General features: G+C 47.3%; 1 protein-coding gene across 1 annotated transcript; it reads right to left on the bottom strand.

Annotated features, from left to right (window-relative positions):
* Positions 1-285: 285 nt before the first annotated feature.
* Positions 286-22,600, bottom strand: GGT5 (gamma-glutamyltransferase 5). The gene is made up of 12 exons (XM_009927024.2): positions 22,252-22,600; positions 12,221-12,351; positions 10,507-10,596; positions 9,178-9,367; positions 8,437-8,594; positions 7,851-8,000; positions 7,302-7,435; positions 6,484-6,686; positions 5,948-6,039; positions 5,044-5,153; positions 3,806-3,913; positions 286-3,575 (listed from the first exon to the last, which is right to left on the bottom strand). Exons 1-12 carry the CDS (start codon positions 22,410-22,412, stop codon positions 3,429-3,431), a joined length of 1,674 nt encoding a protein of 557 aa, XP_009925326.1. The 5' UTR covers positions 22,413-22,600; the 3' UTR covers positions 286-3,428.
* Between the last annotated feature and the right edge of the window lie 472 nt (positions 22,601-23,072).

Raw genomic sequence — 23,072 nt, 5'->3', positions numbered from 1 at the left:
ACTGGAAGGTTCACCTCTTTCCCCTGTCCTTCAGTCTAACATTACCACAATTTTCTTTTGGCAACAGTGCAGCCTCTGGAAGGGCTACAGGGAAATGCCAAAACCACCCTGTTAGAGACAAGTAGTGTATACAGTCTTCTGCACGGTTCTTCGGTTTCTCCAGCGGCGTACTGAGTCTCCAGAATGAACAACTGTTACTGCTGCAAACACCTGTGTGAAAGTCCTCTCTCAAACAACTGCTTGTGTGTTAGGCTAGGCAACAGTTTTAGAGGAGAAATTCCCAGACAGGTTTAAAAACACTTTATTAAAAATATAATTTAAAGACTTTGTTAGAAAATAGAGCAGCCTCTGTACAGTGATGCTTTTAAAGTCCATGTAAGTTGACTAAGTACAAAAATAATGCTCTCCTGTTGGCATGAGCATGAATGGTGAAAGATCACACTGGGAGCTCTTGACCCAAGCAAATTTCAGCAGCGGTGAGGAGGTGGCAGGGCAAGAGCAGAGGTGCTAAGGGAGGTACAATCCCTCAGCTTCACCAGACGTTGTGCTAGTGAGGATTACAGGACTGGAAGTCCCTGCTGCAGTGAGAGATCTGCACTCTCATTCCTTTCTGTCTTGCGAATGAAAGCTGTGATGGGTTTTAAAACTGCTTAATTGGCTCAGTTTCAATGTTAGTAGTGAAGTAGTTAAACTGCAGTGAGCGCTGGACTACAGATAACATTCCTATGTTTTCGTGATGGGAAGTAGCTGTGATAGTACTGCACTGGAAAGGTGATAGGCTGGATTACTGAGGTGTGCTTTACCCTAAGGTATGTCAGAAGTGAAGGTACTTGGAGACTTAGTTACCTGGTGACTTGGTTTTTCTGCTAGCGAAACATGATAAAGTATGGCCCGGGGCACTGCTGAGGGCTGCTCTGAAGCCTAATAGGGAAGCAAGAACTGCTCTCCCCATCTCCAGCCAGTGCCATTCTCGGTTGCTTTTTGTAAACTAAACTCAGTTGGGCTAGCTAGAAATAACTACAGATCTTGCTAAAGCCAGCATCCGGTCTAGTTTATCTGTCTGGTCCTAAATGTGAGCCACAGCTGGTGTCTGGTGCCCGTAAGTGCTTCCCCCGTGAGAACTCTGCAGTTGGGGTGTTATTTCTGACACTAGAACCAATGCACCCCGGAACTGGTCGCTGAGGTAAGGGAGTTAATGAAAGTAGAAAACTTCAGCAAATGACGTAGATTGAAGATGACTACCAAAAACCCCAACGTAACCCCTTCCAAATGAACATAAATACTGCCCACCCACTCCCCAAACTTTAGGCCTATTCCCTTTCTCTATTCCCATTCAGCAGTGCTGTCATGCTGTCTAACAGGATGCTGGGCCAATTCTATGGCTTGAGTAAGCAGCTCTGATGAAGAAACCAGTAGTCCCTCCTCAACTAGGGGATTTAATATAAATTCTACTTGGACGAGGAAGGAGGGGGGCAGTGCATGGAGCTGGCTCTATACATAAGTAATTTGTCTTCCAGATGCATGATTAAAGTGCTTGCGGTAATGATCTGGTAACTTAGGAATACTTTTTCATTAAGCTCTGATACAGCTGTGGTCATACTATACGGTCTTCAGTGTACGATTTCTGAAGGAAAACACACATCTGGTTCTAGTCAGCTTCACTCAGACCATCGTTAAAATGCAAGTGAAGGCTGAGACTTCAAAAAGTCTATGGCTTTATTGGATAGACTTTGTGGGTAAAAAAGTAGACTTAAAACCTGTCTGGCCTTGTTTGTAAGGGTGTGTGTGGATGGCCTTGTTTTGATTTGGTTTTTTAATAGTGTGTGCTCAAATACTTGTTTACAGAGGGATTTTATTTGTTTCTGTACTAGGAATACCATGGGCTGTGTGTGAGGTAAGAACCAATGTGTGAAGGGGAGGGGGCTCTGCTGGTGCCTTGCTCTGGTTTGGCTTCACTTTCAGAAACACACACACAATATTGTCTGTGTCCACAGGGAAGTACAGCTCATAAGCTTTCGGAAAATAGAGTTGTTGGGGATTGTGGGAACTTACCCCTGGGTATTTGAGAAGAGCTTTGGGGGTTGTTTTGGTTTTGGGGTTGGTTTTTTGGTGTGTTTGGGTTTTTTTCTTAAATGTTTGATTCTCCTGGCCACTTTGAGCAGGGCAAGGTTATGGAGTAACTACAAAAGATCTTTTGTGTCCAGATGCATGAGTTCAGGTCTCTCTTCCAGAAGTTTTCTCTCTCTGTGATAGTTCTTAAGTAGTCCTACCATTTCCTCCTTGTGATCTTAAGGGAACGCTAGAGACTAGTTGTGGTAAACAGGGAGTTGGAGCATGTCCTTAGGCTGTGGGAGAAAAGTATTCTGCTAATACCTGATTAGTGCCGCATCACTTCTCAGCAGTCCTGGTGTTTGTGGGGCCAGGCTGAGCTCGTGGCTACAAAGAAGTCTTCTGATCATGTATCCTTTGCATTTTGAAGAAAGTTATAAAGCTTTCAAAACCAAAGGCTCTTCCACTGCAATCCTCACCCGCCTTCCCAAACGACTTATCTTCTGCCTACATTGAGGAGGGAGAGCTGGCACAGATTGGGACTCCTCTCGCCACAGGGAGAGGTGCCCCCAGGGAATTAAGCTGAAGCCTGTCCATCCCAGGAGCTGGGAATTCACATCGCCCCATGGGAGGCTTATTCTCAAAGTCACCAGCGTGCAGGGTTGAAGGAAGCTTCGGTGCAGTTACTCTGAGTTTGTGGGGTCCTTTGCATCCCCAAGGCAGAGATTAGTAGGGCAGCAGTCTTGTGCTACGCTGCACTGATTTCATCTGCCACCTTTGGGAAAAGTAGGGCTTCTTTGGATGGGAAAATCAAGAGGGTGAGTGTGGAGTTTTGCTCTCTTCCCTTTCCAAACCCACCCTCTAAGCCTGCATGCTTAAGATTTTAAAACCCTGACCCTATAGACACTTCTTGTAATCCTCATAACCAAAATAGTTACTTATTTCACATTGCTGAGCCCAGTGATAATAAGCTTATTGTGGCAACAGCCTGAAAGAAACCAATTCTGCTCTTAACTGAGACTCTCCAGCAGGAATGGAAGATACAGCTGGGCTATTTCACAGTGTTCCCAGTGGGGTTTGGACCAATTTTCCTTTCCCACTTTGTATTCTTATTCTCAACACCTGATGTGCTCAAGAAATACGTTTTTCCATATATCACATAAGTAATGGAGGGCATAGCTCTAAACAAGGCTGGCTGACCTATCCTTGTATTGCCTGAGGGTGACTTGCAGTCTACCGGAATTAGATGCAACCACAAGTTTTGCCCATACTTTAGGAGGCATCCTGATGGGAACAGGCAATATTGACGTGTCCAAGCCAAAGCATGTTCTGAATCTAGTTATCTTCTGTGGTTTTGTGAGTTGTGATGGCATTTCATGCTAATATCCAGCTGACTTCCCCAGCTTCCTTTTATCAGAGTAAGCAGAGATGCATTTTCCTTCCTTGGAAATTCCCTGCACAACATTCACTGCAAGTTCATTTAACTTTTCTTTATGTCCTCTTCTCAGCAGGCCGCTCCTAACCTCCTGTAGAGGGGAGAGAAGAGGAAATGGAGTGAATGGGGCAGGGGCCTGAGGTCTTGGTGTTGCCAGGTGTGAAAATGAAGGATGTGTATGCGGGGTCAGGTTGAGAAAGTGAGATTTAAGCAAGAAGGAGGTTAGCTAGAAGCAAAATACAGATTATTCAGGAGAGTTGCAGAAGCAATCTCCTTCTCACCAAAAGGAGAAGACAAGAAGATCCAAGCGAGGCCACTCACCTCACTGAAATGTTTCTCAAACAGGATACTGGCACCTTCAGTATGCATGATGGGAGCTGAAATGGCATGTTCCAAGTCATAGCCAAACCACAGCTTGTTTATAATCGCCTGCAATGAAACAAATTCCACGCTGACTGACTGGAGATACTGAATAAGAACCTGACTCACATGCTGCCATCCTCCACACTGGTGTTAAGCCAGACGAGCTCTGCTATAAATCCTGCCTGCAGGATGGTGCAAACGTGGACTCAGTCAGACCAGAAGTCCTGCTAGCCTGGTCTCCTGTCTTCATGGTGACCAATAGCAGATGCTCAGGGCATGTATAAGAATAGAGCGAGCACACAATGATACTTCTCAGAATGCCTTCCCTGAGCCAAAGAGGTGTCCTTGAATTCAGTAGCTACTGATGGATCTTATATCTTTCTACTGAGGGTTGTTCTTTCTGTTTTCAGATCAGGTCCTAGCATGGACTCCTTCCCATGCTTCTCTCCAGTTGAAGAAAGACGAATAATAATAATTAAAAAAAAAATCTTCTTTTTCCTCTTGTGGCCTTATCTGCTTTTATTTCTTGATTGCTGAACAAGATGTTTGTTAGACTTCATGCTTCAGCAAGCTCTTTTTCATTAAGGTTTGTTACTCTGTGTGTATGTGTGGTGGTGGTTTTCTGGGTTTTTTGTTCTTTCCATCATGTAGCTTATCAGTTTATTTTTGGGGTCCCAAAGTTTTGGGCAATGCCTCTCTTCCTAATAACTTCCTCAGCTTGCTATTTAATTAATCTAACTTCTTGCCTTTCAAAAAAGAATTGAGCGAGACGGCTGGCACTTGCTCTGGCCTCCAACCAGCAGCCATTAGTGACTTCTAAATTGCAAATAAAACAAAGTACTGAGGAGTTAAGACCTGAGGAGAGCTGAGTAGAAAAAGCAGGTGGGACCGATCATGGCTGGAAATGTGGAAGGGCTGAAAGAACTGGCGACTGCTGTGGGTTCTCGACCTCCTCCATTCCTGTTCCCTTCTGGCGGTAGTGCAATTCAATCACAGAGCTGAAGCTAGCCCCTGTCCTTACCACAGAAATGCTACAGGCAAGAAGGCGAGGATAGACTGAGTCTGCAGCAGGCCCTCTTCGCTGCTGCCTTCCACATAGCAGTACTAGCAGCAATAAATTTATTCCTTTTGTTCAGGACAGTGTGTGCTCCCCTTGCTCAGTGGAAGGCGTTACTGTGTGGTACCTCTTTACTCACCATAGTAGTAGCACTGATAATCTGGGTCCCGCCTGCTCCTCCGATCACCAGCATGTCTCCTGTCTTGGAGATGAGAATGGAAGGCGCCATTGCTGAAGGAGGCTTCTCTCCTAGAGCAGAGGCAGAAAGTATTATTCCTCCCATGTGGCTGTTAAGGGGGCTGGAGAGACACAAGTTTATCTACCTCACCCTTCTTGCATTCCCCATAGCAAACCAAGTTGCTGCTCATTTCTCAAGAAGCTCAAGTCTTCCAGAAAACTAGCTTCCTTGTGCTGGGAACACATGTCACAAGAAACTGGACCTTTATGGCACAGGTTAAAAAGGAAGCATCTCTTGGTGCAGGACAGGGCATCCTACAAGTATTCAGGACTTGCTGCAGCTCATTTAACCCAGCAGAGGAACCATTAGCAGCAATCCTGCCATTGCAGTACTGATGTTCTCTCTCACAGCAGACCCAAGGGAGATTGCATCAGGGATAGCTTATTTCACAGAGCAGCAACACTGCATCAACACTGCTGTGTTACAGAACTAATTGTAAGCCTATAGCATTACTGATTGTACAGCAATTATATATTTTTTCATAGATGAGCCTAAAAAGTCAGCAAGCTTCTTCCCTCCCCTCCCCATCAATGAATGATCAGCTTCAGCTTTTTTTTTTTTTTTTTTTTTTTTTTAATCTCTGATTTCCCTGGTCAGAAGACAAAACTCCCATGTTTCCATGTAAGGGCATATGCGAGTAGACAGACACACTAGAGGGCTTTGTCCTCTGTTAGTTAAAACAAATTTGCTCTCATCCAGACCTAGGAAAGGGTCTGCAGTTTACAGACAGTCCCTGCCCACTTGTACACAGCCTGCATATCCATCTCCTGGCCCTGTGTTTTATTTTGAGGGTGAGAATGCTCACCTGGTTTAATGCTTCTGTTTGCCATGCAGAAATCAGCGAGTTCGTTATTTAAAATGATCCCAGTTTGGTTAGAATACACAAAGGAGCCAAACCTGCAGGGGGGAAAGAAGTAGCTTGTCAGTGCCCAGTGCATTCTTATTGTGGATAACATTAACTGAATGTGGCACCCTGTGGGTTATCTCTGTCTCCTCCCAGCCTGCAACTGGCCCAGCTAGGGTGTCCAAAAGGTGTTTGTGCTGCTGTGCTGGAGCCAGAGATAAGCTCCCTGTTACTAGTGCATGTGGGGATTTGCCCAACCCACAGAAACTCAGCAGAGCTCAGCAAGTTGTTACATCTTTGTGAATTACGATGTTCCTTTGGGCTGATGCTCAAAGACCTTTGCTGTCACATGAAAAAGGCATTCCACGAGTAAGGGACTGCCTAAATCAAGTGAAGCCCAAGAGGTGTGCATTTCTGGTAAACAGCCCTTGCAGGCACCCTGTGAACCTGGTACATGGCCTATATGTGACCCGATTGCCAACGCCTTGGCTACTCACGGGAAGTTGATGGTGCTGGTGGCGGACACGGCACTGCCATCTGCGGCAAGCACAGAGATGTGGCTTGTGCCCCTGCTTTTGTAGCTGTGGTTGTAGAAGGACTCCAAGAAGTTGTAATGGTCGAGTGAGTGGTCACCACGGGTATCTATTCGGCGTCTGACGAGCTCAGCAGTCCTGTCAGACAGCATGTTCCCCACAGTCTCCTGCAATCACAGCAAGGACACTGAGCTCGTGCCACCAAAGCACAGGCACGTCTGTCTTAGGGCACACAGAAGCCTGGGGAATTCAGCCCCAATAGTCAGAGCTTGGAGACCTGCACTGGCAGCATTCAGCCCCAGCCTGAACTCCAAGGCCACTGTCATCACAGAAAACGAAACAAGCTCAGTACTGTGGCACCCCAGCATTGGCATGAGAACGTGATCATCCTTTATGAGGCAAGTGAGCGCCAGCTACAGCCAAACAGAAGCTGCAGACAAAATAAATGGCCTAATCCTGCCTCTGCCTTGGCCAACTGAGCACCATTCCTCTTGACTAGCACTTTTGAGTATTTTCTTTTCTTCCATGGCTGCAAAGCAGGAGGGTGTCAGAGCGTTGCTTGGTACCGTAGCGTTGTGCTGGCAGGCAGGATAGTCTGGGCAATGGGTAGCCTGCTTGAGGGCTTAGCACGTAGGCTAAAATGAGTTCGTGAAAATGCAGGTTTTAAAAAAAAGAAAGCAGGAAATTTACTTCCCTGCTCCTTCTGTGCCAAGCAGCAGTGTAGAAGCAGCTGTCCGTGCTGTGGGTGTCTGTGGCTGCCCCTATGCACTATGCCAGCTCACCTGAGCTTTGGAGAAGGCTGGGTCACTCATATGGGGTTTTAGCATGTTGCCGAACTTCAGGGCCTCTGCAATGCGATGGTAGGTTTCTACCTTCTCCTCGGGTGTCGCCAGTGATGTTTCATGGAGTTTATACTCTACAGAACAGCATGAAATAATTTTGTTAATAGACCCAGGGCAATGTTTTTTCAAGAACTGTAAAAAAAAAAAGTTGAAAGCAACCTCCTTTCCCCATCCCAGCTCTTATCAAGTTTCCCCTATGCTTTAGCAGGATGTGGACACAGAAACAACCAAGTACTAATTTCTGCTGTGACTTCAATTCCTCTTGAAGCCTTGGGAAAGTAGTGTATCCTTTGGCCTTTGCAGCAGCTATGGTGATGCTGATCCACTGTAAGAATGAGCCAGTGCATCATCCTGCTGCATAGTATGGTCACACTGCTGCTTTGGGGCCCATTCGGGCTCACCAACTCCATTTCTGCCCATTACTTTTCAATGCTCTAGAGCAACACTCTTTGCAAACCTCTTGCTGCCCCTTTTCCCTTAGGAATTTACCTTCCAATATCTTGAGGATGAACATGAGCACAGCACCTCCCATGGGCGGTCCAGGAGAAAACACTGTGGTGTGATTGTTCAGGGTAATGTTCAGAGCTGAGGACACCTCTGCTTTGTATGCCTGAAGGTCCTCCAGTGAGATATTGGACCCTTCAAGAGAAAACCAGATGGGTAGCTGGCATTAGCACATTAACTTCTACAAGGTGCTATGGGCTGGCTACATCAGAGCGTTGGTAAAGCTTGTAGAGAGCCATCCCTGTATACTCCAAATTTCTTCCAACAAGCACAGCAATGTTCTTCATGTGTCCTCATCTACCTCCAAACCCCAGGACATCACAAAGCCTAAGGGCGTTGGAAAGGCCAGTGCATGAGCACTGTGGGTGAATGCTGGAGCAGTAGGTGGCTCTCAGCCCTGCTTCTGGGCCTGAGTTACAAGAATTGGGGAAAGGTGGCCCCTTCCCATGCTAGGTACCACCCCAAGTGACGAGCAAATGGCATGTGTTGGCTTTCCCCTGGTACCAACTCACTGTTAGCCAATTGCTGGGAAAAGGCCTGTCTATTAGCATTAACAACAGCTGTTACCTACCGGCCTTCCTAATGTCCTCCACCAGGGCTTTTCCTATCTGTCCCCCATAAAATGCTGTAGCTCCATTTTCCGCTACAGCTTTCAGTGTTTGCTGCAGCGCTGGCCACCTGAAGGTGTCTCCAAGCTTCAAAAAATTTTGACCGTCACATATCAGTGGGCTGTTAAAGAAGAACATCCATCAGTTTACAGCATGTGCTTATTCAGTCCCCAGGGCCAATCTCTTTTCCTGCCCAAAGCTGATTTGGTTTATGCATGTGGTATACTTCCAAGCTAGTGCTGAACTGCAGCCACGTGGAGAAAAGTTCTTCTCAGCCGATTGCTACCCATAGCACCAGGCACTCTTTCCCCAGACAAAGTTTCCTCTACGGGACCTAATGTTTTGACCCTGGCTTGGGTCAGTGGGGCTTCTCCAAACGAGCGTCTGCTGTAGGCCCCTGCTGTCAGGGGACAATTTCCACACGGATGGAGGCAGGCCACATACAGGCAGCTCCTCCTCATGAGCAGATGTGCTTAGCAGACAGTTTTGCTGTGCCAAGCCATTCTAAATTACAAAAAAAAAAAAGTTGCTGACAGAAGAAAGTTTTTTAAAAAAACTTCTGTTATTCCCTTCCTCTCTAGAGCAAGTATTTACTGAGCAGAAGCTGCAGCAGCAGCCTGCGCTCCATGTCAGCGTGTCAGAGGAAGGGTCTGAAGATGAGGGAACAGTGGTCCTCACACTGCAATTTAATTCATGGGTCTTACCACAGTCTTCTTCCTATTCTGGAGAACTGTGGGTGACGGAATATTTTGTCCATAACCGGGGAAATTAGAAGTGGCTCTGAAAGTAGCTTGATGGTTGGTTCAAATAGGGCTTTCCATGGTAAGCGGCCATATCGTTTATGGGCTTCTTCATACCCACGAACTTCTCCTGGTACACCAATCCAGAGGGAACCTGAAAAGCAAAACAGCACTGTCACACCCAGTAAGTCATTGGCCTGTTTCACCTCTCTGAAAGCGCTCCAATGGAAGTGTGGATTTGTACAGGCAGGACTAAGGCTTCTAAAAGCAGGTGGCTTGTTTTAAATTTCCTTTTTCTGTTCATATATTTCTTCCACTACCTAATAGAAGGGGTATAGAGAAGCTGGATCCAGACTCAGAGGTACATGATGAAAGCACAAGAGGCACATGTTGCAGCATGGGAGATGGCAGCTGGAGATAAGAGAAAAAGCAGCCATGCAGGGGGAGCCTGGTCAAACACTAGAACAAGAGAAGCTGTGACACGCTCCATCCTTGGAGAAGTTAAAAAATGTGACAGGACAAGGCCCCGAGCAGCCTGAGCTAACTCTGGCATCACTCTGCTTTGAGCAGGAGTTGGAGCAGAGACCTCCAGATGTCCCTTCCAACCAGAGTTGTTCCTGATTCCTTTTCGGGCTCTTCCTCCAAGGATAAGAACATCTCTTCCAAGAACTAGGACACATCCCAAAAGAAAACGTGCTACGGAAGGGGAATGAATGCAGGACAAAATGTGGAGAGATCCAAGATGTGCTGCTAAAGCGAGAGTGCCTGCTGCCAAACGGGAAACAGCAAATGGACGTGGAGCCTCCTCAGATGGGGCCGAGGTAGCTCAGCTAAGGTGGAGCCCAGAAACTCAACTCCTGATGCTGTCAGGATACTTCCCCAATGTAAGGAGATGGGCAAGTCCACTAGATTGATTTCTTTTGTTTCCAGAAAGTCTGAGCAGCTATTGACGTTATTTTCCTCTGTAAGAACTGCTGGGAAATGAGTGCTTTGGGAGATCTGGTCTTGAAATGCAGACTTCCTATGAAGAGAAATTACACTGTGATTTCTCCTCATGTTCTGCTCCCCACCCCCTCACTGGTCAGGTTGCCAACGGTACTACGAATTGTTACTAGGAATTTTTACGGACCTAGTATTTTTTCTTACTTTTGCAAAAGTCAATTCAGGAAGAGCGCGATCAGTTAAATAGAACTTCAGATAAAGTCAGCAAGGTCCTCGGTTCCCCCACCCTGAGCTTTGTGCCCTACACACCAGGAGGGCGCACAGCTCCCGTGGCCCAGTCTGCGTCCTTACCAATGGGGATACCACCAGCACAGTGAGACAACAAATTCCGCGGAAACTCTCGTGGGACTGTCTCGCGGGCGTTGATCACCTCGACTGTCCCTAGAAAGGAGAAAGGGGAAACGCTTAACGTCGTCTTCCTGAAGCAGGTGAACGTCACGTTTCAGCCAGCTGTGAGCACCGCACAGCCTGCTAGCCCAGAGCCCGCCACACCGTGCTGAATTGCCCTGAAGCCTTTTGCCAAACGTGTCAAGCACACCTGCAGGGTCAGGCTGCAGTCGGCACACGCTGTCGTTGGCTCCCATGCTTTTATTTAGAGCGAACCAAGCGGTGCCTACCTAGAGGCAACGAAGGTACAGGCACAAGGCCAGGGCTTGTCTCCAGCCAGTTAAGGTGCCCCCGTGGGCTTTTGGGCCGGGAACATGGGCTGGGATGTGCCTTTTCACATCTGATTTGCAGGTTCCTGCACTTTCTCTACAGGTGGGACATCAGACCCATAACATGAGCCTCATGTTCCTTGGTGGGCCATTTTCAAGTGGTGTTGAGGTACGTCCATCATGTTTACCAGCAGAATGGTGATACTGAAAGACCCTCTATGTATCAGGAAGCTTGAAAGGAAAAAAAAAACCACAAAAACCCACTCGTATACACTTGTTTTTCAGGTCTAGCCTATTATTTTGCCTCCTTCTCTGACTTGTATTTATCTTCTATCAAAGTCTGCAGAGCCAGCTGTCCTGCAGGAGCCCACGGTGCTACCTAGTGTACCAAGCACCTGCGCCATGCGTGGCCATGTGCGGCTCTGTGCAGCAGGATAATTCAGGTGGCACAAGAGGACTGTTAATAGGAGACAAAGTTACATGTCTCTGCCAAAAGGGAAAAAAGAAAAATATAGGTGTTTTGCCAAATTATGCTATTGCGTAAGATACACCAAAGCATTTCCAGACCCGTGACTCTGTGAGACTACTTGGCAGGGTTTTTAAGACTACAATATTTTTACTGTGTTCATTGTTGATTTTACTATTTGGATCTGTAAGCTCTGGGGGCTTTTGGGAGCCAAGACAGTTAATAATAAAAAAAACAACCAACACGAAAAACATAAAAGCAAGAACACAACACTAGGGGTTCAGCCAAACACAGAAAGGCTTCCCAGTGGGTCCTGAGCATTGCTAGATTTAGATTTCTGAAGTGAAGATGCATCTCCTGGGACAGGAACTCTCACCGCCGCTTTAGGGAGTCCTACCCACACCAGCAAGGGCAGCGTGAGATGCAGCCCCCCGTGTCGGCGGGCACTGCCTGAGCTGCTGGTGCAGGATGAGCCCCTGAAGTCCCAGCCAGCAACAGCCCATATCGCTGTGCTCATTGCCAGCACACGTGCCTCACTCCACTCCCGCCTGCCTCCCTCTCACACCTTGCTGCGCTGTCAACTATGTGACTTCTTTGAAATATAATTTGGGATTGGTTTGAGGGGGAAGGAAAGGTAAAAAGTCAGCTCATTTGAAATCCAAAGCTCCTTCCCCTGCCACACACATTCTTGCTGTGAAAAGATGCTCTCCCTGTAATGGATGTTTTGGGTTAAGAGCAAAAGCATGGTTTGTGATCAAAGGATGCAGCTTTTATGTTCAGAAAAAATTGCTCTGAGAGAACATGAAGGATTCTGACTTCTCCACAGCAGCTGGGTGTCTGCAGGGAGACGGGGAACCTTGGAGAGGCCAGGGCTGGCCCATACCTGTGCTGGCGTTATAGATGGTAAATATGACCCCACCACCCAGGCCTGAACTCTGAGGGTTCATCACCGAGGTGCAGATCAAGCCAGCGATGGCAGCATCCACAGCTGTGCCTCCGCTTTTCAGGATGTCCCTGTGGTGGAAAGGGAGGAAAAAAGATAGTGTTAAAATCCAGGAATGATGGAATGGAAGAGCCACGTGAAAACGTCTCCCTGGGGCACTTGCAAGGCAGCCCTAGCTTGATGAGAGCAATTAGCAGTTGGAGAAAGCTACTGGCAGCAGTGTAGGGTGTGAGAGTAGAGAAAGGTGCCTTCCTTTGTGGAAATGAGAACGGAAAATTAGTGGGAAAGAAGGGAGAGTCTGCAGGAGGAAAGAGCAGCCAGGGGCCAGACCTGTGCAAGGCTGGTCTTCCTCTGAGGAAAGAGTGATGGGACAGAGAGAACCGCAGCTGCTCACAAAAGCTGTTGACAAAAAGGGACGGCAAGGAGCTCCCAGACGTGGAGAAGGATGCTCTCGGCAGAGGAGAGAGATTTCCACGTGCTGTGAAGCAAACAACTGATTTCTAGCTCCCCACCTACTGTTCCCAATAAAAAGGCATATGCTGGTCAACAGGACAGGGGCACTGAAGCAGGGTCGGTGTGAAGCATACTCCTGAGACTTAACACGTCAATTAGCACAAAATTCAGGCCTTACTTCATTGCTGCTATAGTGTGCCTTCCTGGGCTTATGTGATATTAGCACAAAAATCCTAGCCCGTCCTTGTATCCCCAAAGGCAAAACAAACAATCTGAAAACCAAACAGGAAAAAAAAAAAACCCTCAACTGTTTCTACCTAGGCACAGCCACACCAAAGGATACACAAGCATTAAGGCAGCCTCATGCCATTGATAGCAATGAGTTTCTGCTAGAGAAACATGTCTCAACAAATGCTTCCCTCAAGCACAGCTGTAAAAAAACCCATTTTTGTTGCAGTGGAACTGCAGTGGGGTGGGGTTTCCTTGCACAGGCTGCCGGTAGCCAGCACTGGTATTTGCTAGGAAGGTTTCTCTGTTTGGCTTGAGATACTGCTTAGATAAGGCAAAGCCAGAAGGGAAAGTCGAATAGTTCATTAATTGGAGTGCAACTGCTCCCAGAGGATGCGACAGGAACACAGAGCGCGTACAGAGACCACTGTTTATTTTATGTCCATTGATGCGGCTGGGACCTGCTGGGGCTGGGAACAGGATGCTGCCGGCAGACACACTGATTGTGGCTTTCCTTTGTTTCTGCAAGCGCCTTTGGAACTGCTGCCTGTAAGGAAATGGCATGTGGACAAGTGGGGAGAAAAGAAATGGTAGGGAACCACTGGGCTTTCTGTTTGGGGTCTGCATGACTTTTAGCCTCCTAGCAGCAAGTGCTCCCTGGCTGTAGATCTGAAAATGGGGACCGAGGCTCCGGCTCGCCCATTCATCGCCTTGCAGCAGGGGTAAGACTCTCACCACGAATGTCCCTGGGTGTTTTTTTTTCTGAAACTGAAGCTTTTTAATCCCTAACAATAGAAGGGAACGACACAAGGGCTTCATGAGAAGCTGAGTTACCTCTGCACAAGGCCCAGACAGAATGTTAGAAAGTTGGGGAAACAGGGGAGAAGGACCACTACACTGGCCCGAGACAGCGCGCCCCAGAGCCCCTGGATTATGGGCTGTGAGGCAGCACATGTACAAAGCCTGGTGCCAGGGAAAACCATGGTTCTGAGATACTTTGCAGTGAAAAACAACTTTAAAAAAGAAACTTTGAGACTGTGTGGTATTCATTTCAATGCAATGCATTAAGGCCTTAACATGGAACATCAGACACATTTTCCCAAAGCCTGAAAAGCACCAGATTCTCACCCAAGTTCCCAGCCATATTCACAGTTGTGTAAGTAAGTGGTTGCACATCTTGCACTACCTCTTGTCCTGGGACACTCCTGCCACTCTTCTTCTGAAGCCAGTGCCATCCACCCTCACCATGTCCCCAGAAACACTTGTGCCTGGAGGAGCACTCCCTGATGAAGATCCTCATCCCTCCTTGTCTCATCTGGTGATGGTCGTCTGCCTGCTTCAAAAGATGAGCTGTTCCCCCCCCCCACTGATCTGCCCCAAGCCAGCATGCTCTGCACTGGAACTGCATTAACTTAGCATGCTCTCAAGGGTGAGCACAGTTAACCAATTTCTTAATTTATTATTTGTACGCCTAGATGGCCTGTTTCTGGATGATGCTAAGATTTTTTGGTGTTCCCAGGTATTTGTTTATAGAAGCGACATTGTGGGCTAAATACCCTTTAACTACCACAGAAGCAGTGCTATATGCACAAAGCATAGAAACCTGAGAGCTTCTTAGCATGACCTTAGCCATGCTCCCTCCCTCCAACATTCCCAGTTAGACATAGAGCTAGGATAACACAAGCCTTGTAAACTCCAGTTTGTAGCTGTACCCTTGGGTCCCACTGAGATCAGGGAGCACAAATGAGGTCTCAGTCTCAGCAGAAAAGGTGTAGCTAATTGCTAAAGAGTGCAGAAAACTTCTCCAGGGAGCTGAAACCTGGACTGTTACTGCCATTGGCAAAAGGGACACAGATTTCCTGAGAGCATCAAGGGACAAGTGGGAGGAAGACATTCACCGGCCAGCAGAGAGGACTTCAGCAGCGCTGCCAGGATGGACACATCCTGCCTGGCACGGCCAAGGCAAATCAAGTGCTTATTTATGAGCAGTATTACTCCAGCCTGCTAGTCCACCCAATAACTTACAGATGGGTCATGCCCAAGACTGACATTGTGTGTGCTTCAGGAAGGCAGGAAAGCCAGAGATAGTCTTTATTGTTCCTGCTCTGTGCCTAGCACAGTGGTGCCCTGATTCTTGGCTGTGAGTCCTTGGTGTTAACACAATATAGAGCAAAAACGACACCAGCAGCCAACACAGGGACACCTTTTCACAGAAAAGCAAAGCATGTTTTGCTTTGTCCTTGGTCACTAGCCCTCATTAACCACATTTTGCAATGTAAACAAGATGACAAGAAAAGCAGAATTTCCAGATAATCCAAAAGTGCTCTCCATTCCTGTCTACTGTGTCTATATCGGTGGCAACTGTCACTGTCACCTCTGGTGGCAAATACCGCATCTAACAACACAGAGTCAAACCTGTTTCTTACTCAAGGGAAGGAGGGCTTACCAGTCACCTGCTGCCTTTCGGTGAGCACCACGGGATGGAGAGCTAAGGCTTCCCATCCACTAGCACAGTGTGCAGCAGCTGAGACCATCTTAGTATGGGATGGGCTGTGTGATGCTGGGCATGGTCCTTTGCCTGCTGCTTCTTTGGGGGACAGGGGTTAGGGGGACGGGAAGCTGAGATTTCTCTCCCAAACTAGGCATTATCTTGGCTTTTCCCAGCCTGGCAGGAAGCACTCGCAGCCCCAAGTCTCACAAATACATCTTGGAGGGCTCACACACCACGCTGATGTTGTTTCCCCGGCTCTGTGGGGGTGCATGTGCCTGTCAAGTTTTTCACTTGCACCCCAGCACAGGGGGTGTCCCATAACGCAGGACAGGCACAGTGGTAGCTAAGGAAAAGCAAGCCTTAAAAATCAGGCTTTTAGCTCAAGCTCAGAAACAACTGAACCCAGCAAGGGTAAAACCAAATCCTCATCAGGGCTATTAACAAGATTTCTTTTGAGCTGCTTTGCTGTTTTACCCAGGAGGTCTGATATGTGTCCCCCATCATCAGTGCAGGGTCCAGGGCCCACAGCCATTCTACGCTATCTGCAGACTGGCCCCCCCAGTCCCGACAGCTTTCACTCCAGTCTCTCTGGAGATGGAAACACAACAAAAAAAACCACTCTCTGAGCTGGCTCTTGGTATACCACACTTGGCTCCCCATGCCTGGCTCACCCACTTTCAGCCAGAGCCCTGCCACTTCCTTGGAAGTGATGCCTGGGGAATTTAGCGCCAGTATGGCTTTTTCACTTAGCTATACTGGCAGAGTACACCCTGTCCCATTAGGGTGCTCCCTTTATAGGGATCACTGCTACAACTAGCTTAATTATAATGCAAAACCCTTTAGAGACACATGAGCTCTCAATCAAATTGTGGTATCTTACTAGATCTCTTTCTCGAGATATCTAAGTGCTACAGCTGACCAGATCTGATAACAACATGTTTTGTCCTATATCCTTCCTGCCACTCAGTTTTAGCTTCAGGGTTTGGCCATTAGTGGAGTTTCCTTCAAGTCAGGAGCAGGAGAGGATGTTAACAACCAAGTCCCGCTCCAGCAGCAGCAAAACAGATTCACCTTTCCAGGAAGGGTGAATGATGGCACTGAACTCACGCAGTCCTCACAGCAAAGATGGGCTGTGCTGGGATGCAGACCAAGTCTGCTGGTCTGCCCTGGGCTAGAAGGAGCCTTGAAGCCATTTTAAATACACTGGAAATGCTAAGGTATTAAATTTTTTTTTTTTTTTTTCTGCTAAAGAAAGCTGGGGCCTGGGAGCCCACCCGTTATATAGCAGCTGCCTGCTTAAGATTTATGAAGAGCAAAAGCAACAGCTGTTTCTGTAAAAAAGGGCCAGTTGCCAAATTTAAAACTGTTAAAATACAAGAGGAAGGGAAAGCAAATCCTTTGGGATGTAAACATTGATCAGAAACGCTGTTGGGGCATCACTGAAAAGGATTTTTGCAGCAGTTTCTCTGCCTAGAACTGAGCTTCCCAGGACCGCAGACATTTTCTGACTGTTAAATTCTCACCATTCTCACTCTCCCCACCACCCTATCCCCCAGGCGGGTGTTTGTTTTAGAAAAAGCCAGTTCCCAGGGTTAATGCTAAGCTATGCTGGAGAAGTGGGATCAGAGACAGCTGCTGGGCCAGCTCAGGTCGGCTCGCCTTGCTGCAGCGAATCCCATCGTTGGGAATGAGCACTTTTCCTAAATCTCTCCCTGGCCTTACGCTGGCTCTTGCTTCTGCCATTTGGGAAACAAGCGGCTGCAGAGCAGTGGATGGCAGAGCTCAGACAGCACGTTGGTAGGGAATATAAAGCTTTTTGCTTGGTTGATGGAAAAAGCCTCTTCCATTGCCAGGAGGGAAGAAGTGGCTCAGAGTTGGAGGTGAAGGTGGGTTTGGGTACCGCTCACTGCCAGAGCAGTCACCTCCTTCTGTCTCCTCATGGCTTCTTGACATGAGGACAAATTACTGAGGTGGACTTTGATATCAAATCCACATCCTTGGGTTAAAAACTGCTCTGACTTGCCTTTTAGCCTCTGACCCCTCTTCAGCGAAGTGTTTCACTTCATTCAGGGACAAGTTTTCTTCCAGCACAGGGCCCCCGTCTGGACCGGACAGTTGCACAACATTGCTTTCAGTCCCCAAATCCCAGCAGTAAAACCACTTGCAGCAAAAGACCCAACCTTGTTCAGCACTGATGGCTAAGAGCAAGTCTAGCACAGGACCTGCCAACAAGGATGAGGACACGCTGGAGGCTTGCTGAGATTGCTCACTTTCTGCAGGGAGCCAAAGAGTTGCATAAAGATTTCAGAAAGTCCAACCTTACACAGCCCCAGAATATACAAACACCAACTCTAGAGCTGGAAAACCCAAGCCTGAAGATGACAGCTGAGCACAACTGAAGAAAAAGAGCAGCAAACAGGGGCTGCGAGTCTGTCCCCCATCTCCTGCTTGTACTAACGTATTAGAGGCACGCGGTTCCTTCATCGACCCTTCTAACACAAGGGCCTTGAGGTGTTTTCCCCAACCCACCATCCCACTTGTTAAAAGACAAGACTGGTCTTCAGGCAAGAGGTTCAGTTCGGTTATTCTCAATAAGTTCAAGTGAAAGTTCTATTAGGAGCCCACAAAGACTCTGTCTTAAACAGCAGCATCTTAAACTAACACAGCATCATGTAATGCCACAGGAATTTCATTACTACTAATGACAACTCACAGAGCATGTGGTTTGAGTTTCTTTTCTTTTTTAAAGGAAACAAGATTTTTTAATTAAAGAATAAAATTTATAAGTAGGTCAGAGATTAGGTGCCGCTTTTAGCTTCCAAGACTTTAGGCGCCAGAGCAGTGCGATTGATTTCATTCCCATCCCGCACTGGAGGTTCTCCGAGCATCCCCCACATGGGTTCCTGGGAGCTCGGGGGGGATTTGTAGGATGAAAGGGGTGGCGGCGGGGGGGCAGCCCAGGGTCCCGACAGAGAGAGGGTCTGCGGGGTCAGTGGGGGAGAGCAGGGACAAACCGGCACTGTTGAATCTCTCTGTGATGTGACTTTAGGGACTAGTTGCAATGACTCCTGCTCTCACCCATGGGGCGGGCAGGCTGACAGGTTCAATTACAACATGTGGTTTTCATTTGATTGTAGCTTTGCCGTACCCAAGCCACCGAGCCTAATTGTTTTTCCCGTGGTGCTGGAGGTCACTCTTTTCCTTTTTGTATGTTTCCACTAAAAGTATTCAGCAATTACCAAAAAGTTAGATTGAGGAAATTTGTTCTTTTATCTTATTTTACTTGTTTTAAACTCCTCTAGAAATTTGTTAGGTGGTTCTGAAATGTGCAAGTACAAAACCAGAGATGTAGTCTGCCTCCAGTTCAAACAATTCACTCTAATTTGGCCAAATTGTTTGCTTTGGGGAAAAACAAAACAAAACAAAACAAAACAAAAAAACCTGATCATTAAAAATTTTGATCATACAAATTTTTTTACTTATTTTTATATATACAAAAATGCATATGTGTGTGGTCATCAGTGAATTAACCGGTTTTGGTAGATTAATTCTCCTGTGATTTCTAAGCAATAATAGCGGAAATGAGCCTGTTCCAACCCTGAGCTGCAGAGGCTAAGCACAGCTTCCTCAAAAAAACTGCATCTGGTAACAGCCACAGCTTTGGGGCATGGAAAAAACAAGGAGATTATTATCCTTAGTACTCAGTGCTCCCCAGGCTGAACCACGAGCAAGGATAGTGGCCATGTCCTGCCTCAAACAGAGGAGACGGGAGAGGAGTGAGGTGGCTGAGCTGTGGAGGCAGGATCAGGGCAGGAGAAAGCCCATAAGGTTGAGCAATTTGGGAGCGGGGATGGTGGCGTGTTGGTAGCACGAGAAGACCAGTAGTGACGGCACAGGCTCAAACACCAGCACAGGGAGATGGGTACGTGTGGGAAGGAGCAGCCACAGAGCTGGGGTGAGGCAGTCATTAGGCAGAAGAGAAAGAGCAGCAGCAGCACAGGCAGCAAAGGGGCCAGCAGGGATTCGGGAGCCGCAGTACAGGTCCCGGCTCTTGTGCCCTTGGGAATCTCACCATTCATGATTGCTCGCCTAGCTCCTCAAATCTTTACAGTATTCCAGGTCCAAACAACCAGTGTAAAAATTCGCAAACGTTTGCATAACTGCAGAAGAAGAGTGAAGACCTAAATACAGTACTTAGTAAGAAAAAGAAAAACCCAAGATTAATTATTTCTTCTTGTTTCATCTTTCCTAAGTCTCATGAACTCGGGAGTTGAATTATTTTTGAGCAGCAGAAGTCAAGAGCATTGTTGTAATCTCAGAAGCACTCCGTTGACTGGCTGGGCAGTGTCCAGGAAGGAGTTAGAGTTACGCATTGAAGGATGCTTGGCTTTGCTCTCGCTTTGTTGCTGAACTTCAGTGGCAAATGAAGTGGCACCTCACAGGTGGGGACAGCAGGGCCAAATGGCTAAGATGACTCTGAGAAATTGGATTTTATTGCTACTGCTGCGACAAAATTCCCATGTGACGCTAAAATCTTGTTCAGCAAAGATTAAGCAGGAGGCCTCTGTATGGTCCTCAGCTACTGATGCTGCCGTCAAGACCTCTGGGTCAGGCTCAAGGAAGCCCTCACCCTGCAGAGTCACACAGGAGGTCAGTGTGAGATGTACCCTGAGCAGCGGAGATTGCTCTGAAAGGCAGAGACCTTGGTCAAAGTGACCCTGATGTGGCATCCATGCAGATAATTGCCGTGTTAGACTTCCTTATTTATACCAGTGAGATAACATCATTTTCTCACTTTGCAGATTGCTATGGGAATTAATTTAGTGGTGACTATCACGTGCTAATAGCTAAAAGCTAAAATGTGATATACAGATATAAAAGCACAGAAATGTCTGGGAGAAAATGAACAAGATCACGTGCGGTACAGAGCATGCAGTAAGCTTCCTCCAAAGAAAAGATGTTCCTTCCTTACAAGCTACCACTGTGGGCCAGTGGGGACAAAGACAAATATGACAATGACAAAGAAAGGGGCAAATGTTATACAAAGCTTCTGATCACAAGCTCTGTTGCAGAGGAACATTTTTATACAGTTTTACTTCTTCTGTTATGGTCTGTTGCAAGAACATGAGCAGATAGGTCAAGCTGGGAGAACACAGGAGGTTGGTTCATTCAAAGTACAAGGACAGCATGAAATGAGCACAAGGTTTCCAAGAACGGCTGGAGGCAAAGGACACCAGGAAAAGCAGCAGACAGCGTGTAACAGTAAGGGAGTAGAGCTAACCATCGGGCAGAGAGTGAGCAGTGCAGAGCCAAGGTGAAGGAGGGGAATAGTCTTGGCTGGGGAGATCCAGGGGGCTTGGCAGGGCTGGGGGAGAGAGAGAGGATACATTTGGAGCAGCAGGACATGACCTGCAGATGCCCCAGGCTGGGCAAAAATGTGTGATGGGAAGTTGGAGAAAGGGCAGAGTTTTGTGGGGATCATTGGCAAACTATTTGTAGGAAATTTAAGGTGGTCTGTCAGACTGGAGGGACTCCACAGACCTTGTCAGCAAGTGTGTTGGAGGCTTAGCTACAGCAATGGTTGAGGCTACAGAAGCAGGTGGAGCTTCTTGTGGAGAGAGGGAAGAAAACAGATGACAGTCCAGCAGTAACCAGCTAGCCAAAGCTTCTCAGCTGTCTACCTCACCACAGATTTTTGTGGCTCTCACTTCAGCCCCTTCCAGCTGATAAAAATTACAATAGCTGCAAAACAAGTGCTGTCATTTTCCAGCAGATTCTTTGGATAATCCCATAATGTATAGCATAAAAAAACCCCATCTCGTTCCTTGACATATGTGCAGCCACAGTACATTTTCCCCAACTACTCACAAATGCTGTGTCAGCATGTCATTTCAAGAACCCCATGTGCGACATGGCAAGCATGGTGTAAGGGCACTACGTCTGATCTCACTCCTCCAGCCACAAGGTAGAGCACACAGCTCCAGCATCCATTGCTGGAGCATCCAGCATCACATGTAGCTTGTGAAGTTCCATGCTTCTACTTTCATATATGCAAATGTTTAAGAATTGAAGTACAGTAATGGTAAAGTAATAACCTAGGAGTCAAAATGTTTGAGAGAGAAGTTGTTACACAAACTGAAGCGTTACAACCTGGGCAGCTAGAGAGTTTTTTTAAACCTCCATCTTTCCTTCCAAGCAATGTAAGTATGTCTTTTGTACTTATACTATCTTAGCTGAATTTCGATTAAATCTGCTCTCTGCTTTCCAATACAGAGTGTCTTCCTCGATAGCAGACACACTTGCTGCAGGCTTCAGTCCAGAAACACACACCCTAAAGGCTGGGATGCCCAGTCCCCCTTACCCACTCAGCCAGCCTGCCTTCCTTGCCTCTGTGGAAGCCCAGCTGCGGCTCTCTGCTAGCTCCTCTCACTTCTTCCTTAATTCATTTCTCAGCCGCTTACCACCATGAAATAAACAATTAGTTTCCCGCTTCCCTACTTAAAAACAACCTTGTATTTGTACACTATAAATATTTGTACCTTCCAAAAGGCCAATTTGCTGCAATTTTTATGTGACATTGGATAAGGAAAATAAGCATCAACCGCAGAGGCAGGGCTCCATCTGCTCTCTGAGCTGCTCCGCTACCGAGGGAGAGCACCCAGGGAGCAGCATTGCTGCTCAGCCCCAGAACCGGGGACGGGGCAGAAACCCAGCTCGCTCCCGTAGTGAGGACGCGTCCTGTCCGTCAGTCTGAGTCCCCGACATAGAACCCGAAAAACCGCGAGGTCCGTGCACATACCGGCCGATGACAGAGCAGGTCTCGGTGTCAGCAGCCACGGCACCGTGCAGGTAGCGCTGAGGACCGCACTTGGGTTGAGTCAGGATGACCACGAGGGCCACGACCACGGCCAGCACCCCCAGGGTCAGCAGCACCAAGCAGCAGATCTTCCCCGTAGACATGGCTAGTCCTACGCCCTTGGAGGCAGCCGGGAGGCTTTTCCTCCTTTCGCGAAGGCGCCTGCTTTGCTCAGGGTGGAAGGAGAGGATCCCGGCAGTTTCAGGAGGGAGGTCTCGCTCAAGTGGGCTCAGCCCTCTTTTTAAGATTACAAACTGCTACAAAGGAAATGGTCTACTCTTTCTTTCCTGCTGCCATGTGTGAGAGGCTTTTCACTCTTTTATAAAGTAAACTTTTTCTGGCATAGCCACCATATGCCCTTTTTTTTTTTTTTAAAGTCTCTGGTGAAAACATTTAACGCATTCACTGCTGGAGCACTTCAAAGTGAAATCTCTACACTGCTTATTGTCTTCACATTCTTGCCACACAGAGCAAGTTACAAAACAAAGGCAGCCTACGTGGTGAATCACTGCGAAAATTACAACATCAATCCTACTTTGCAAACTTGGGGTATTCTCTTTCCGTAAGACTGCTCAGAAAAGTAAAAGCTAAATACAAAACACAAAGCTGCAACCTTCATATTTACTCTTACTTTACCTTACAGTTTATTACAATCCTGCTTCTTTACTTTTTTCATCATTAAATGTTGCCAGTGTCCACACAATACACCTTCTGTAAAAAAGCATAACAGAATACCTTGAATAAAGCAGCGCACTTCTGCAAAA

The sequence above is a fragment of the Haliaeetus albicilla genome, chromosome 10, assembly GCF_947461875.1.
Source record: "Haliaeetus albicilla chromosome 10, bHalAlb1.1, whole genome shotgun sequence".
In the NCBI taxonomy this organism is placed as follows: Eukaryota; Metazoa; Chordata; class Aves; order Accipitriformes; family Accipitridae; genus Haliaeetus; species Haliaeetus albicilla.
The sequence above is the reverse complement of the archived record's forward strand: the minus strand, read 5'-3'. Positions and strand labels throughout refer to the sequence as shown.